General features: G+C 41.4%; 3 protein-coding genes across 3 annotated transcripts; all 3 read right to left on the bottom strand.

Annotated features, from left to right (window-relative positions):
* Positions 1-5,188: 5,188 nt before the first annotated feature.
* LOC134464614 (toll-like receptor 13) lies at positions 5,189-6,166 on the bottom strand. The gene has a single exon (XM_063218015.1). It carries the CDS (start codon positions 5,974-5,976, stop codon positions 5,398-5,400), a length of 579 nt encoding a protein of 192 aa, XP_063074085.1. The 5' UTR covers positions 5,977-6,166; the 3' UTR covers positions 5,189-5,397.
* Positions 6,074-6,996, bottom strand: LOC134464253 (leucine-rich repeat and immunoglobulin-like domain-containing nogo receptor-interacting protein 2). Its single transcript, XM_063217727.1, has 2 exons — positions 6,124-6,996; positions 6,074-6,082 (listed from the first exon to the last, which is right to left on the bottom strand). The coding sequence occupies exons 1-2, from the start codon at positions 6,961-6,963 to the stop codon at positions 6,074-6,076; spliced, it is 849 nt and encodes a 282-aa protein (XP_063073797.1). The 5' UTR covers positions 6,964-6,996.
* A 2,780-nt stretch (positions 6,997-9,776) lies between these two features.
* On the bottom strand, positions 9,777-15,611 carry LOC134464252 (toll-like receptor 13). Its single transcript, XM_063217726.1, has 3 exons — positions 15,424-15,611; positions 11,031-11,199; positions 9,777-10,856 (listed from the first exon to the last, which is right to left on the bottom strand). Exons 1-3 carry the CDS (start codon positions 15,609-15,611, stop codon positions 9,777-9,779), a joined length of 1,437 nt encoding a protein of 478 aa, XP_063073796.1.
* Between the last annotated feature and the right edge of the window lie 787 nt (positions 15,612-16,398).

Below are 16,398 nucleotides of genomic sequence, written 5' to 3'. Positions count from 1 at the left end.
ATGATTTGATTGTTAAATCCTTTGGGCTCTTTATGTCTTTTCAGATCAGTGCTGAATTGAAAAGAATCACCACAGTCCCACTGCAATGGCCTGCACTGTTCCAAGTCCACAAGGTAAAGCATTCACTTTGGCCACAACCCTACCCAGTGCACCTTAACAACTTGACTCCTGCTTTAAATTAGCTGTTACCTGAAAGGGGGTGACTAAATATTCCAGTGGTATAAGGAGCTGCTTCTCGAATTTTTATATTTAAATTTTGTTGTACTCTGACCAGTGAATATTAGATTATTGCTTAGTACTAGAATTGGAGTTATCTGAGACGAGATGATCTGATCTGAGAAGTGTTGATGACTACCTGATGACTAGTTGATGACACTAGTTAGTTTGTATGCATTGTGCTATGCTCAACATGACATTGAGAGGCTTCAGTTGAAAGTGAGCAAGCTATCCCACGCTTTCCTTATTCCAATACACTTACTACACAATGCATGTGCAGCTAAACAAAAATAAATATTAATATCTTCTATGTAGAAACAAAATGAGCACTACAATGAAGGGTATAATATCTGAGAGCACTTTGTTGACACATGCTTTTCACTCTGATGGGGGGAGGGGGTAGAAATCAAAGTCGACAGAGTGCACCAGCTGTGTTACGCTTTTCATTATATTGTCCATTGTATGTCTGCCTAGAATATTGCACGTTTATATTGCACGTTTTATTTTTAATCATCTTAAGTTATCAGGGAAACTTATTGAGATGGGGAAAACTGTAAGAACTTCTTATTTCAGCCCCTTGACAGACAAGCCCTGCATGCCATATTACTGCACGCATGCACAAACGCCAGAGAGGTTCTCAATTCATCTCAGATCAGAGAGCAGAGAAATGCAGTAGACTTTTCCTTCAAAGTCTCCTCGCAAGGAACAGTATATACCGTACCTGTATATGCATAATGAAACTTGTTCTCTTAATTGAGACGAACTGATCCTTACATCTCTGTGCTCTGAAACACCTTAAACAGAGGATTGGCATCACTGGTTGTCTACTACAAGCTCCTTGTAGATCCCAGCGAAGGACACAGTAGACCTGGGGTGTTGTTCCATATGAGAGTGAACTTTTTCATTGGCCTGGGCCCACTGGTATTCCTGTGACACACCAAGTTTCATGTCAAAGTCTTGTCATGCTATGCAATGATCTTGCAGGCCACATAAAATTACTTCATGTGTCACAATTGGCCCTGGGTTTGAGTTTGACATCCCTGCAGAATGAAGGCAACTACACAGCTTTGGCTCAGGTATTTGACGACCTCAGGCCAATTCACACCAGCGTTAAATCATCATCCAGGTCCCACATCAGAATTAGAACTGAGAATCTTGACAGTGAAACAGAGGACATGCTTTGGACTTTGCAGTAACCTACTGCCCAGCTTAATGTTGATTTATTTGTTAATTCAAATGGCTTGGTTAATTTGTGTTCATTTACTTTTGTCTGTTGAATAGGTCATGGATGAAGTTGCCGTAGACGAAGCAAATGAAGACATCACTATTGGATTCTGCTCCGACAGAAGATTGGGCATACCACCCTTAGGACATTGTCAGTTTTAGTGTATGTCTGTCACACATGTGACACCCAATCGGAAAGGACTCTTTTTTTTCAGAAACTAAAAAACAGCAGTTATTTTTGTTTCTTTAAGTGAAATGTACCTTTTTTCTAGAGCTCTATTTGCTTGTATGCACTTCCAGCTCCTTGCTGGTTTAAGAGTAGCACTTGAGTGTGCATATGTTTTGTACATACTGAGTTGATTTTGACCCAAACTAAAGACAAACAAAATACCAAGACTAGACTTAAATAAGACTGGGTAATAACACAAATGTGGTCACCAAAGAGGACAACCAAATGAATGGTGGACTGCCAGATGCACGCGCACATGCATACATTATACGTGCACATGCATACAGTATACGCGCATGAACGCACACACGCACACCTACTAGTGTGGACTAATGCACTTAGTCAATGAGCTAAAAGAACTGTATGTAGAGTGAATTTGATGTGTGTCCGATGTGTTCACATGAATGCTAATCCAGCCAGAGAGCACTTTTTCACAGCAACCAAACAAATCATTTTCTTAAAGGTGCACTGTGTAGGATGGTGACCAGAGTAGGCAACTATGCTGCACATTGAAACGGTGCTGCCTTTTACCAACTTTGTCCTTTTCATGAATATTTACTTAGTAATAAACGAAAATGTATTAGTATGACCAAAGTTCAGTAAGTTTACTAAAAATCTTCATTTCTAGAAATTCAAAATGACAGCCAGTGGAGAAGATTCCTCTCTTTCCTCCTCCCCCTTTCATGTATGGAAAGAGCAATTTCCCCAGTCATAACGACAACTTAAAGTTTGGTGGTGGTGGTAAATATTCATGAAAAATGCAACATTTGTGCATGGGCAGCATGAAATCTCAAAATAAACTACTGAAAATAATACACAGTGCACCTTTAAAGCGAATTGGACTTTCTTTTTGTTCACAGACTCTGCTTGTTGTATTTCCTGCTCGTTGATTGGTCTAAGAGTAGCAGTTATTTGTGACTGTCCTTATGTTTTGTATATCTGTGCAATTTACATGCGTACAGTGAAAGTCAATACATTTAATCACAGAATTCTGACTCCTTTTTTTGTTTTTGTTTGCACATGCCTGTACATCAAATTGTGATCTGCAATGCATTTGTATAGCCTAGACCTAATATGTTTACCATACCATATTTTTTTTTTGTTTGGGGGGGGGGGTGGATTGAGACTAAAGAATCATGTTACTGAAATGTAGCTGTATGCATGATTCCATCACCTTCAATAAACATGAAAAAAATACTTTCAAACTATGTCAAAGTTTTGTGTTTTTCCAACATATTTTCTGGTTAATGGAATACCAATTAATTGTTTAGGATTAAAGTGATTTCATCACCTCTGATTTAGGTGAAAAAAACATTTTGTGACTATTTAAAAAAATCACATTGTTCCAACACATTTTTATGATGCTGGAACATCAATAAGTTGTGTTAGGTTGAGGTGATCCAATCACCTCCGTTTAAGGTGATAAAATCACTTAAACCTTACACAATAAAAATAGGGGAAGAAATCATGTTGACCTTACACAATTGGATTGTGTGGGACCGATGTACACATTAAAATCATGTAGATCCAACGAATATTTTCTTTCAGTGTACGACCCCACGCGCGCGCGCGCGTGTGTGTGTGTGTGTGTGTGTGTGTGTGTGTGTGTGTGTGTGTGTGTGTGCATCTGCATGGCATGTGTATGTGCCCATGTGTGTTTTAAAAATAATGGCATAAGACAGTGTTTCTCAACCTTTTTTTAGGCGAGGCACCCTTTCAATTCATGAAAAATCTCAAGGCACCCCAAACCAACAAGCCGTAATATGGCGTCACATCCAATTCCACACAAGCTTAGAAAAGTAACACATATGGAGACGTCATATAATCTACGTTTGAAGTTGCAGATTTATCTCTGCCAGGCTATGTGTCGGCGATACTGGGGCAACCTAAATTTACTTTATTGCGGGTAAATGGTAGATGAAAGACTCCACTGACTAAGCATTAATTTAGACAATATTACATAGGCCTATTTCATTCATTTATTTAGATAAATTTCACATACCGTCAGCCACGTTTCCGTGGCTGCCGCAGCACCATACAGTATATAAAGCTTTGCTCTCTGGAAGAGACAAGGGTGATGCTGCTATGGTTTCATGGCATCCTCTGTGCAGCTGTCAAGTCAAAAGGGATTTCACCAGACGGAACACCTGCAGATGGTGTGGGTAGCCCCCATAATCACTGTCAGCCTAACATTCGATTTTCGTTGTGTACCGAATGACCTGCCTTCTTTAAATGACGCAATGCATACCTTTTCTCTTCCAAGCTGACCTTTTTGCCGTATTGACAAGTTTCCTTTGAATTTCATTTGAAGCATTTTATTTCAACTTGTAAGCTATATAGTGAAGGGGGACCACTGAATGCTGTAGAATCATTCAACTCTCTTGCAATGTTGCACCAGTGGTTAATAGGGGAGGGTCTGAGAATATTGATAACTGCTATGTGACACCTTTGATATGCCTGGTGTCTTTCTGCTTACGTTGCTGACGTCTTAGCAAAGCAATCAGACAAGTCTCAATGTCTGACTGTGGCTGCATTTGTTTCTTTTGTGTATCTTTATTCTCTCAGTAAAACAACACATCATTCGACTGCACTGTTGTAAATTCAACACAGACTAAGGTACATTTCAATGGACTATGAATACATAATAACATAACATGATGGGATGCTTAATACCAACATGATCTCCAAAAATTCCGTGCTCCTGGACACGGATGTTAAGGACACAAAATCCGTGTCCAGGAGCACGGATTTTGCCAAAATTCCGTGCTCCTGGACACAGAATTATTTTCCGTGATGGACACACAGAAGTGCTCTCTCTATACTCCCACAGCTCTGTTTCCACAGTCTTGTGTTTTCTCAGGATTTTTCTAATTTCAAATATTTTTTCTCAAAAAAACATTTCTTACTGACAGGTTAGGGTTAGGGATTGTTTTGGGCTGGGCACAGCTATTTTTCTTTCATTTATTATATGAATTTGATAGCCTAGCAACCAACTGGAAAAGGTATTTCTCAAAAATATGTCTTTAATTACAGGTTAAGCTTAGGGAATGTTTTGGTCAGGGCACAACTTAAATAATTATAGCATTATTTTGTTTAGGATTAGCATTTGGTATGTATTTTCTAATGATAGAGTTAACACAGTGTTGTGGTAATAGCCTTTAGAAAGCACTTCCGTGTGCCCATCACGGAAATAAAATCTGTGTCCTGGAGCACGGAAAACAATTCCGTGTCCAGGAGCACGGAATTTTGGCAAAATCCGTGCTCCTGGACACGGATTTCGTGTCCTTAACATCCGTGTCCAGGAGCACGGAATTTTTGGAGATCAGGCTGCTGAATACAGTATATTCTCCATGTATGTGATTTTTTTGTTGGCAATTGTGAATTAGCATAAAACAAATTAAGATTCACACACACACACACACACACACACACACACACACACACACACACACACACACACACACACACACACACACACACACACACACACACACACACACACACACACGCTGACGAAAATACTAAATACATGTGAAGGTATGCATTGTAACTTACAGCAACTAATGGCATATTAAATGTATGCATGTTTAAGTAAAACGGTTTCTCATTCTTTCAGTGAACTATAAAGCATGTATTGTACAGCATGAACAACTACAGTGATCCTTACATGCATCAAATAAAGTCAGGATCTTACATTTTTCAATTAACTATGGACACCTCCTAAAAACTCAGTAGTTTTTCCCTGCCACCAGTTTGTCCCACAGCAAGTCCCAGAAAGCCTGTTGCTGTGCCGGGTCCTGTGGCCATTCCATGTAAGTTCTGGTCTTGACCAGTCGGGCCAACCTGTGGTGAGCGGAGAGCAGGTTAGAGGGGATCTTCTCCAGAAACACCAGGATGAGCACGTCTCTGTGTTCAGCCTGCAGTCGATAAGTGCCCAGCCGCATCTCAAGGGAACACCAGTTGCTGCGCAGGAAGTGGCGACTGACAAGGCAGAGGGTGCGGCGGCTTCGGTAAAGACCATCCGTGATGTTCTCCACGATGTCCTTCCCCAGCTGAAAGTCCCTCCTGGGCAGGCAGAGTCGCAAAAACGGAGGCCCTTGCTGTGTCATGAATGGAAGTAGGCTGTTCATGACCCAGCTCTCGTCCCGGTCACTGTGAGACACGTACACATCATAGCGGTAGTGCCATCTGGTGTTCATGTTTAGGTGGTACATGAGCGCAGGCAAGAGGAGGAGCAGGACTAGAGCTGCAGTGCTGAGAAACAGCTCCAGTTCCAACTGTACACTGCAGCTGGCGAGGCCATACATGTCCAAGTCCTGCCAGTGTCCATTCTCTATACACTGCAGTGTCTTGTGCTGTTTGGAAGCAAATGACACTCCTGCCTGTGTCTCCCACTTTGCCCATCTACTGAACCTGAAGTTGTCACAGTTGCAATACAGTTGTGGTTGAATTACAAGGGCCGACCTTAAACACTTTAAAAGTTCAAGGTCAAGCTTGGTGAGGGTGGTCGACGGTGGGATCCAGAGATACAAAAACTTCAGAGATTTCATGTTGACAGTGACAGAGCTCTCAAAAGAACTAATTAAGCAGTTGTAGAGGCTTAGATTCTCAAGGTTGGCTAGGCCATGGAACATGACTGGGAGACCAGGTTGGTTGTACAAATCAACATTTGAGAGTTCAAGTCTATTTAAGTGTGCAAGTCTGTTCAAACCTGACAGATCTTGAAAAGTGTTAGTATACCACTGCAAAAACTCCAAATGTACCACAGATGTGAAGTACTGAAGCGGGACCCTGAGGTCAGGTGAACACAGAACAGTTTGACTGGCAATGTATAATTTTGTGACTGACCTCAGGAAAGGCCTTTCACAGCCCCACAGCACAATATTCTCGCCCGTGAGAGAAAGACTAAGGCCCATCTCTGGGGTGCTGTCATCAGCGATGACCAGAGTCATGGGGAGGAGGCCAGATGTGAGCTTGAAATCAGACAAATGACGAGGGAATCCTACGAAAATTGAAGTGAGATTGAGGAGTTGCATGCCAGAGTGCCAAGGTTGCTCAAGGCTGGACAACATGAGATGTCCGAGATGGAGAGTCTTGAGGGAACGCAGATGAGAAAAGGAAAATTGTTCAAGATGCTTCAAAGGATTGTCTGTAATTATCAAGGTGTCCAAATGTTTCAGTCCTTTGAAAGTGTTTGTACTGATTACTGATATTCTGTTGAATGAAAGGTCCAGTTCTTTTAACTGTACAAGATTTGCAAAGGTAGAGTCGTCAATCACATGAATCGAACACATCTGCAGTTTTAATATGAATAGCTCCTCAAGGCCTGAAAAAAACGAAGCCTTCAATTGAAAAATAGGTGTCTTAAAATATAAATCACGAAGCTTAGAGAGTTCTTTAAAAGCAAACTGCTCTACTGTTGCATTATAAACACCACCTGTGGTTTGCATCTCAAGGACATGCAAGCTGTTCAGTCCTTCAAATGCAGAGGTCTCTATCTTTGTAATATTTCCCTCAAGTCTCAGATTTTCTAGGTCGCTTAGACAGACCAAGTGTTTGGACTTGAGTGACAGGTACTGCAAAGTCTCGAACTGAAAACGCTTTAACCATGGCAAAGAAATATGTCTTGAACAAAGAGTGGCCAGAGATCTGTCTTGGACAGATCTTTCCAACGCCGTTGCAACGCTGAATTCAGATAAATGTTTTAAAGTGGAAACAAACCCTAGATCGATGTTGGTAAAATTCCCAGTCAGCGTGATGCTTCTCAGCTTGTAGCATTTCCCCCATGATAGCAGTGAGCTCTCCTGTAGTTTATCGAAGTTCAAAACAATGTCGGTGATGGAGAGGGAAAACACGACTTCACAGAGGTGTGGGAGGTTTAGCGCATCATCGAAACGGAAGCTCACCTTATCAATTCGTTCGATCCCAGAGTGCATTAGCTGAGTCAGGAGCATGTCATTCATTGGCATGTACAAAAATGATACCTTCTTAAAATTTCTCAAAGCATTTTGACTAATTGTCTCAATATGTGGAAAGGAAAACACAACATTGTCCAGAGCAGGGAAATGAATCATGTCACATGTGCAATTTGCTGTTGATATGTTCTGAATGCCTTCAATATAGATGATCAAGTTTTCAATAGGGCCTGGCAAATATTGCAGTTTACACAGGGACTCAGAGAAGGCCTCACTGTTGCGAACACTAAGCATCTTCATGCTTCTTAGTCCGTGAAACACATCTGGAGCCATCTCTGACAGAGAATACTTTGTAAGTTTCAGATCCTCTAAAGCTTGCAGGTCACTGAATACCTCAGATGTGACAGATGTATTACAGAGATTTGAAGAATGCATTGAAAGCACCTGCAGATTGGTTAGTCCCTTGAAACCCTTTGGTAGGATTGCAGATAGGCAGCCATAGATTTCCAAAGACTTGAGGCTTTGAAATTTGTTGAATGTCGCCGGCTGAATCATTGTGCCTTGCTTTACCGAAATGCAGAGGACTTGAATGTCACCTGGGATCACGGATAGTTCTTTCTTTACGTCACTGACCTCCTCACAGCTGACAGTGGCGTTGGTTAGTGGACAAGGAAGTGTCCAAGTGTGTTTGGAGTCTGCACCTTCAAACAACAGCAGGCATTTTTGCGATGTCCATGCCATGGTGCCAAACACATGCATGTGGTATATCACCAAAAAAATGCAGCGCAAATCCATCCTCACCATCATTCATCCACTCTAGACAGAGAAAAACATGAAAACATGCGTATCTCCAGAGAACTGACTGTGGCTGCTTGTGGTGTACCAGCTAAATAGGACCATTTTTTTAATCATATACCTCATCAGCAAACAGAAGTTACTGTAGTGCATTGTGTGAAATGCACTCATGTACATCTTTCACTTCCTCAATTACATCTTGCCTGTCCTTCGCAAAAAAATGACTGATTATAATTACTGTACAGTTGAATGCACTCTCAACCAGTAGAACTGTCTTGTACAGTACACCCGTATGCTCTTTGTTGCAAACAGCACTAAAGTAGAAGGCCTGAAAACAGGAAAATACTTTTATGATTTTATGTAGCCTTGTTTTGATTGAAATAACTCAATCCTAAATTACATTTTATGCAAATCCAGTGCTGGAAGGGATACAACCAGGCATACCGTGATTGATAAAAGAAGACCTACTGTATCTGCCACAGCATAAATAAACTCTGCTTATTGTTAGTGAATGTATTTTTTACTTTAAATGTTTAAAATGGAGTGGTTTGGTTGAGGTGAAAGCGGGTTAAGATGTCTAAACCCATATCGGAGCATGCATAAACTTCAGTATTCAAGGTTAACTCCATCAGAGTAGCAAATATCTAATATCTGTATCGAATGTCCAGAAGACTGATGGAATGTTTTAGCTTCAGCAGCAAAAACAACATCTTCATGCTTCATCACCACTCAACAAACAGAAATATCTTTCACAGGTTTCACTTCCTCAATTGCATCTTCCCCGGTCTATAGAAATATAGACATTTTTAATTACTTCAAACGGAACGATAGAGAAAATAAATGTCTTTTTAATAGGCATTTGTTGCACCAAACACCAGAGGTGTCAAATGTAAAAGTTAAAGTAAAAAAAGAAACACAGTTTTCTTCCAGCACAAGTAACATATCTGAGTAACCAATAGACCTGTGTACTTGTTTTACTATCAGCTAACTCTGCAGTGGTTGGATCACGTTTGGAGGTTCCTTGTTAGGTTTTCAGTGTTTTTCAGTAACAACAAAGTCTATCTATCTCATTAGGTACAGTGGGATAAATGGTGTAACAGCTATGTAATGCCATGTGCTAGTGTTGTAATTACAATACAAAAGTACTTTTACTTTTACTTTTGACACCTCTGCCTAACACTATGTCTGAGGTGTGGAGTGATATTCCTTTTATTATTTAATCCTTTTTATTTTTCAGCACCTTATTTCAAAATTGTATAAAGGAAAAGTCTACTTTTTACTTTGTATTTATTAATATTTTAGACAGAATCATCACAGAGCACAAACTTCAAAAAAACTATTTCTCCATGATCATGATCACACTTTTGTTTTCTACAAAGAGCTTGATGAAATTCAACTCATTGCACCCTGCCTTCCAACAGTTTTTTCCATAGTCTGTCCCAGAAAGCCTGTTGTTGAGCAGGGTCCTGTGGCCATTCCATGTAGGTTCTGGTCTTGACCAGTCGTGCCAACCTGTGGTGAGCGGACAGCAGGTTAGAGGGGATCTTCTCCAGAAACACCAGGATGAGCACGTCTCTGTGTTCAGCCTGCAGTCGATAAGTGCCCAGCCGCATCTCCAGGGAGCACCAGTTGCTGCGCAGGAAGTGGCGACTGACCAGGCAGAGGGTGCGGCGGCTTTGGTAAAGACCATCCGTGATGTTCTCCACGATGTCCTTCCCCAGCTGAAAGTCCCTGGTGTGCAGGCAGAGTCGCAGGAACGGGGGCCCCCTTTGTTCCAGGTTGGGTAGGAGACTCTCCACCACCCAGCGCTCATCTCTGCCACTGTACGACACGAAGGCATCGTACTGGTAGCGTGGTCCTGCGTTTCTGCCACGCAATGCCTCATTCATCCAGCCGTGGGCAATGTGGTAGAAGGCCAGCAGGTACTCTCTGGCCATCTGATGCAACACTACAGTTGTCATGAAGAGCAGTATAAGGCATGACGTGCTGGTGAACATCAGGAAGCCCACGTCTAGACTGCAGTGGGCCTGGCCATACTGGTGAATGTCTTGTGGGCCACCTCCTGAAAGGCACTGCAAGGGTTTGTCCAGGATAGACCAGAAGTACACCTCCGCTTGCTGCTGCTGCTCTGCCCACCAAACAAATCTGGTGTTGTCACATGTGCAGCGAAGTTGAATATTTAAGATTAGTGCAAACCTCAGGCTGGTTAGATACTCAAAGAAATCTGGAGATATGTTGACCTCTGTTGATATTATGTCCAGATACAAGTATTTCAGAGAGGTCATGTCCTGAATAAGTTCTACCTCCAAAGCATCTGCCTGACACTCAAAAAGACTTAATTGCTCAAGTTTGGTCAAGTTTTTGAACATTAGACCAATGTCGGACAGATTAATGAAGTTGATGTTTTTGAGGTCTAGATGCTTTAAATGCACTAGTCTGTTTAGAGCAGCAAGTTTGTGGACTGTACTTGCATACCACTGAGTTAAACGTAACTGTACCACAGATGTCAAGTAATAGAAAGGTTAAGTATCATTGGGTGCGCAAACAAAAACGTCTGTAGAAATGTCGAGTTTTGTGACTGAGTTTAAGAAAGGCTTGTCACAACCCCACAACACAATCTTCTGTCCTTGAAGAGAGAGACTCAGGCCCACCTCTGGGCTGCTGTCATCAGCAATGACCAGAGTCATGGGGCGAGATCCGGATGCGAGGGTGAGATCAGACAAATGGCGAGGGAACCCACCAAAGAGTGAGGTCAGATTCAGGGGCTCCATACCTGAGTGCTCAGGGCTGGAGAACCTCAGGAACTCAATATGAAGAACCCTGAGGGAAAGCAGATGGGTAAAGCAGGATGCCTCAAGACGTGTTATGTTTTGGGATGATATAGTCAAGTTTTCCAGGTTCTGTAGACCAAAAAAGGTGTTGGTCTTAATTTCTGAAATACAATTCGCACTGAGCCATAGATATTTTAACTGTGGAATGTTTGAAAAAGAAAAAGATTGTATGGTGTGTGTTGAGGATAGTGAGAGGTATAAGAGTTCCAGATTTTCTAGACCAAAAAACAAACCAGGCTTTAAGCTATGTATTTTTCCAAAAGCTCTGAAAGTAAGTAATCCAGCTAGCCCTTTAAAAGCTGTGCTTTCAATTGTCATATAGCCTGAAGTTTCAAAAGAAAGGTCTTTCAGATTAATAAGCCCTTCAAATGCAGACTCCTCTACTTCCATATTTTGCCCCACAAGACTCAGGTGCTCTAAGTTACTTGAACAGAAAAACTGTTTGGCACTAACGGTCAAATTCTCTGGAGAGTTATAACTGAAATCCTTCAGTGATGGAAGGGAAATGTTTGTTTTGCAGAGAGAGTCTAAGGATTTTCCTTTGTCAATAGTTGTGCCCATCCCAGATTCACTGAAAGTAACTCTAAATGCTTTTAGCTTTTTAAGAGAGGACATGAAACTGAGGTCGGTTGCCAATAGGTTGCTTTGAAGAGAGATTTCCTCCAGTGTGGCACAGTTTTCCCAAGATGAATCAGAATATTCTTGAAATGACTGAACATTTAAATAGAGTTTTTTGACAGACAGAAGAGGTACAATTTCACAGATATACTTCATATGTATCTCTGTTATATGTAATTCCACCTGATCAATTTGTTGAATCCCGGAGTTTAAAATTTGACTCTGCAATACATAATCCATTGGCATACTTAAGAAGGTTATGTTCTTAAAACATTTAAAAGCATTGTTTTCTATTGTGTCAATGTTCCTAAATAAAATCCTTACACCCTTCAAAGAAGGAAACTTGTATTGTTCATGTGTGCAAATTGGAGGTTTCAAAACTCCAGCATCCTCCATTTCGATATTCAGATATTCTAAGGTGGTTGAAAAACAAGACACTTTACAGAACAGGTCAGTGAAGTTGACACTGCCCTTTATATCAAGTCTTTTCATTCGACTTAGGCCAGTCAAATCACACATCTCCATCTGTGGTAGTTCATAGTTGTTAAGTTTCACATCCTCCAAATTGTTCAAGTCACTAAATACCTGAGATGGTAGTGATGCATTACACTGTTTTGAGGAGTCAATGAAGAGCATTTGTAGATGTGCTAGTCCCCTGAAGGCCTCTGGGTCAATTGCAGACAGACATCCATAAATATACAGACTCTGGAGATGGCTGAATTTGCGAAGTCCATTGTGGGGAATTTTCATCCCAGAGCTATCCCACAAACATAGAACTTGAATGGTAGTGGGGATTGTGGAAAGTTCCAATGCTAAGTTTGAAACTTCCATACAGTTGCATGTAGCTGTAAGCTGACTACGAGGGCAGGTCATTTTGTTAAAGGCAAAATTTGGGTACGGGTTGTCTTCATCCAGCACCAGGCATTTCCTTGATATCCAAGCGGAGACACACAGCCCTTCCACAATCAAAAAGAAGAAGAATAGATCCATTCTGCACTGTTCCAAATGCTAAATCATATCGTAACGTAAAAAAAAAATGCAGTCCATTGCCAAGCTTGTAATTACTATGTGGATATTTCCATCTGTCTGACAGTGGTGGTTCAGACATTGACGTATCACTGAAGTCAATGGTGATTGTACCGGTAAGTGTCTATGTTTGTGGACTGGCCAACCCTGTATGACCAATGAATGTCACAGGAGGAAGCTCTGTCCGAAGTGGTTAGTCTCACGCATTGATGCACATGTTTGAGCATGTGTAAATTCAAACAGTGGAAAGCTTTCAGTTCCAAGTGTTCAAATTCAGGACTTGCTTTTATGTAGTTTGTCAACCTGTAATTGTTGAATATGGTGAAACATGTCTGTGAGATACCATGTTAACAATAGAGGTAATGGAAGTAAATATGAAGACATTGTAATGTGAAGTCAGGCAGCGATGACCATTGCCACGCTGATTGTCATTTTCAGTACTAGGCCTCAGATTTAACACATGATATTATCTCTTTTAGCCATTCTAACTTTAGGCGTCAGTGTTCTCAGAACTGTGTAAAAAGGTAGATGTTTACTGTATGTGCTATTTTGTTTGAGGATGTGATAAGTTCGAAAATAGCTGTATCTACCGACGAGTGACATGGCCCTTTAGGAGCCCTTAAGTGAAAGAATGAAAGCCCACCTAGGACACCCCATTCCAAAGCACACAGTGCTAACTGCATACACAATGAAGTTATATTTCATGTTTAATAAGGGGAACTGAAAAACGGCGAAACGCGTCTGTGTAATAAAGAAACCTATGCATGGTGCGACCTTTTTTCATTTTTCATTTTTACAATATTTTGGTCAGCACCCTTAAAAGGAAGAGAAAAACTGTTGGGTGACGCCTGCTCCAACCTTTATGATGTTTACGTAATAAGGAGACAATGTGTCAGGATGGATCATGCTCAGGGTAAGGGCCTCCGCACATCGGTTCCGACAGCATTGCGGAGCACTTTCGCTTCCAACACAATTCCGACCCCCAAACCCAATTTCACACAAACATAGCATGGATAGTCAATGGGCGCCTCAGACAAAATAGAACTTGTCTCTAATCATTCCACGGAGATCGGAGCCAGTGTGCGGGGTTCTATTGAAAACAATGGAATCAAACTTTTGCTGAGCAGTGCTCTTCGCTTTGTCGGAGCTGGTGTGCGGAGGCCCTAACTCAGTCAAAGTGGAGGATAGGGCAGAGCATTGCTCAACGACCTCCACCCCCACTCTCACTAAGAAAGCTGTATTTTTAGACGGAGATATTTAATATTCGGTAGCTGACAAGAGCATATTGTTTTTCCGGTTGTATCTTTTTAATACATGCCATTAAAACAAGCCTTGATGAACGATTGATCACTGCCCTGATCAGGCCCAGGGCAAAACCATGTCAAAGGCCCCCCTTTCTAATGCATACACTGTAATGGGGTCCCAACTGTGCCCCCACCTCCCCTGCATCAACTACAGTATTCCAGGTGAACTTCAACACAGTGAGCACATTTCCAATGATTAGAAGACTGACGGAATGTTTAAGTTTCAGACATAGCAGCAAACATGCAGATCAAAACATGGAGAGTCAAGATAGTATTGGATTGGTATCTTAACTCTCCGTGTTTTGATCTGATCTTTTATGTGTCTTGTTCTTACATCCTCTTATTTCATATGTGTTTTTGTTTTTATTCTGTGTATTGATCTTAGCCTATGTGAAATTTCATTGTGCTGTGTTGACCTGTGTCCCTGTCTTTATGTTATATTTATTATTTGGTGTCTGCCCTGTGCGTTTTAAAACCTGCTACTACCTAATTTTCCCCTTGGGGACAAATAAACTTGGACTTGAACTTGAACTTGAAGCAGGCCAACTTCATGCTCCATCAACACTCAACAAACAGAAATATCCTGCACAAGTTTCACTTCCTCAATTGCATCTTCCGTGATGGCGGTAGAAAAATAAAGGTGCTTTTAATGACCTCAAACAGAATGATAAAAAAGAAAATAAATTGTATTTTTCCATAGAGACGTGTTGAACCTGACACTATGTCCGAGGTGTGGTATAATTTTTCATTCCAAGACTCTGACAATCCTTTTTATTTTTCAATACCTTATTTGAAAATCATGTGAAGGAGAGGCCTATCTTCACTTTTAATTAATTCCAATTTTAGACAGAATCATCACAGAGCAGGAGCTAGATACCAGTTCAAAAATGTCCAGAGTTTTAGCGACAACCTTATTTATTTTTCTATCACACTGCAGTACATTCACCAAGGGTATTATTCAACTAAAGGTTAGCTGCACATAAAAAAGTTAGCAAAGAAAAAAATTAAATATGCAATATGAGTCAACAAGCTGATTTATTTTTCTGTCACACTCCATTACATTCACAAAGGGTATTATTCATCTTAAGGTTAGCTGCATATATGTAACCAGTGGTCCTATTTGGACGGAGGCAACAGGTGCAGAGGTTTCCATTCATTTGGCATGATGCCTGTGGGTTGACAGGGCAGGCACTAGGACCCAGTGGAAACCTGAGTGATGAAGGCACATCCCTTTCTGGTGTATAAATGTCATTAAGCAATTGCACCTGCGAGACGCCAGGCCCTGACTCACCTGGGCTTGCTGGAGCCTTCTGGCTGGTATTTTGTGTGGCTGCTGTGGGTTTGCGTGTGGACCCCTTGGTCGTTGCTGGTGCTGGGCACCTGATAAGTGAAGCTTCCTCCTGTGTCTGACTTCAACGTGGGGATGTGCCTTACTCCTGACCAGCTTTGCCATGCCCTTGGAGGTCTAAGGCACGTTTAGCAGCGTGCTGGGCATGTCATTGAGGGCGGGGGGATGCCACAGTCTTTCCTGGGTTTTTGTTTTGTTTGTGTTTGGTTTCTTGTTTACGAGCTCTGTTAAGGTTGAGGGTTGTAGTGAGTGACCGAGGCATTGGCCTATCGTGAGATACTGTGATCTGGAGTTGCGGGCCCACCTGGCATGGTTCAATTGTCTGAGACGGCATAGTGATTTGTACAGCATAATTGAGGCACCTCTGCATTGTGAACACCCTTTACTAACCATGGTGTGCAGTGATCTTCCTTATTGATTTGCTTTGATTTATTTTAGTTGCCTTTCCACATTTTGTTATTTTGTTTGCTGTGTCAAACCTTGCTTTCACAAAGTAGAGTGTGTTTCTCCAATAATATAACTAGCTCATCGGCCACCCAGTACCATTGTTCCTCAGCTGTACCTGGCTTGCACCTTGCTTCTCAGCTTGATTAACGAACGTTGTCTGTATGCCAATGGAACTGTGAGGTGTATCCACACCTGTCTGTCCTAACACAAGTTTTATATATTGAAGTATCAGATATCAAAAGAGAAGAATAAAATAAATGAATGTATTGCAACAACTGTGTCCTCAAGCTCATTCCGAACCTGTCGGGGAAAGAGTGTGATTTTATAATTCCTAGGTTGTCTCGCCTTATAATGAGACTGGCGTAGTCACTTTTCAATATATCTAATCAAATGGCTTGATCAGTGTACCTCCACTAGGTTACATATAAAAAAACATTAACAAAGA

Source organism: Engraulis encrasicolus, chromosome 15 (genome assembly GCF_034702125.1).
Source record: "Engraulis encrasicolus isolate BLACKSEA-1 chromosome 15, IST_EnEncr_1.0, whole genome shotgun sequence".
Lineage (NCBI taxonomy): Eukaryota > Metazoa > Chordata > Actinopteri > Clupeiformes > Engraulidae > Engraulis > Engraulis encrasicolus.
The sequence above is the reverse complement of the archived record's forward strand: the minus strand, read 5'-3'. Positions and strand labels throughout refer to the sequence as shown.

Bases quoted from the DNA above. Each gene is read 5' to 3' on its own strand.
- LOC134464614 (XM_063218015.1), bottom strand. From the start codon at position 5,976: ATGTATGGCCTCGCCAGCTGCAGTGTACAGTTGGAACTGGAGCTGTTT.
- LOC134464253 (XM_063217727.1), bottom strand. From the start codon at position 6,963: ATGTGTTCGATTCATGTGATTGACGACTCTACCTTTGCAAATCTTGTA.
- LOC134464252 (XM_063217726.1), bottom strand. From the start codon at position 15,611: ATGGCAAAGCTGGTCAGGAGTAAGGCACATCCCCACGTTGAAGTCAGA. The intron at 11,200-15,423 runs GTGCAATTGCTT...GCTTTCCCTCAG, and splicing joins CAGGGCCTGGCGTCTCGCAG to GGTTCTTCATATTGAGTTCC. The intron at 10,857-11,030 runs GTGGGCCTGAGT...CGTTTAACTCAG, and splicing joins CTGATGACAGCAGCCCAGAG to TGGTATGCAAGTACAGTCCA.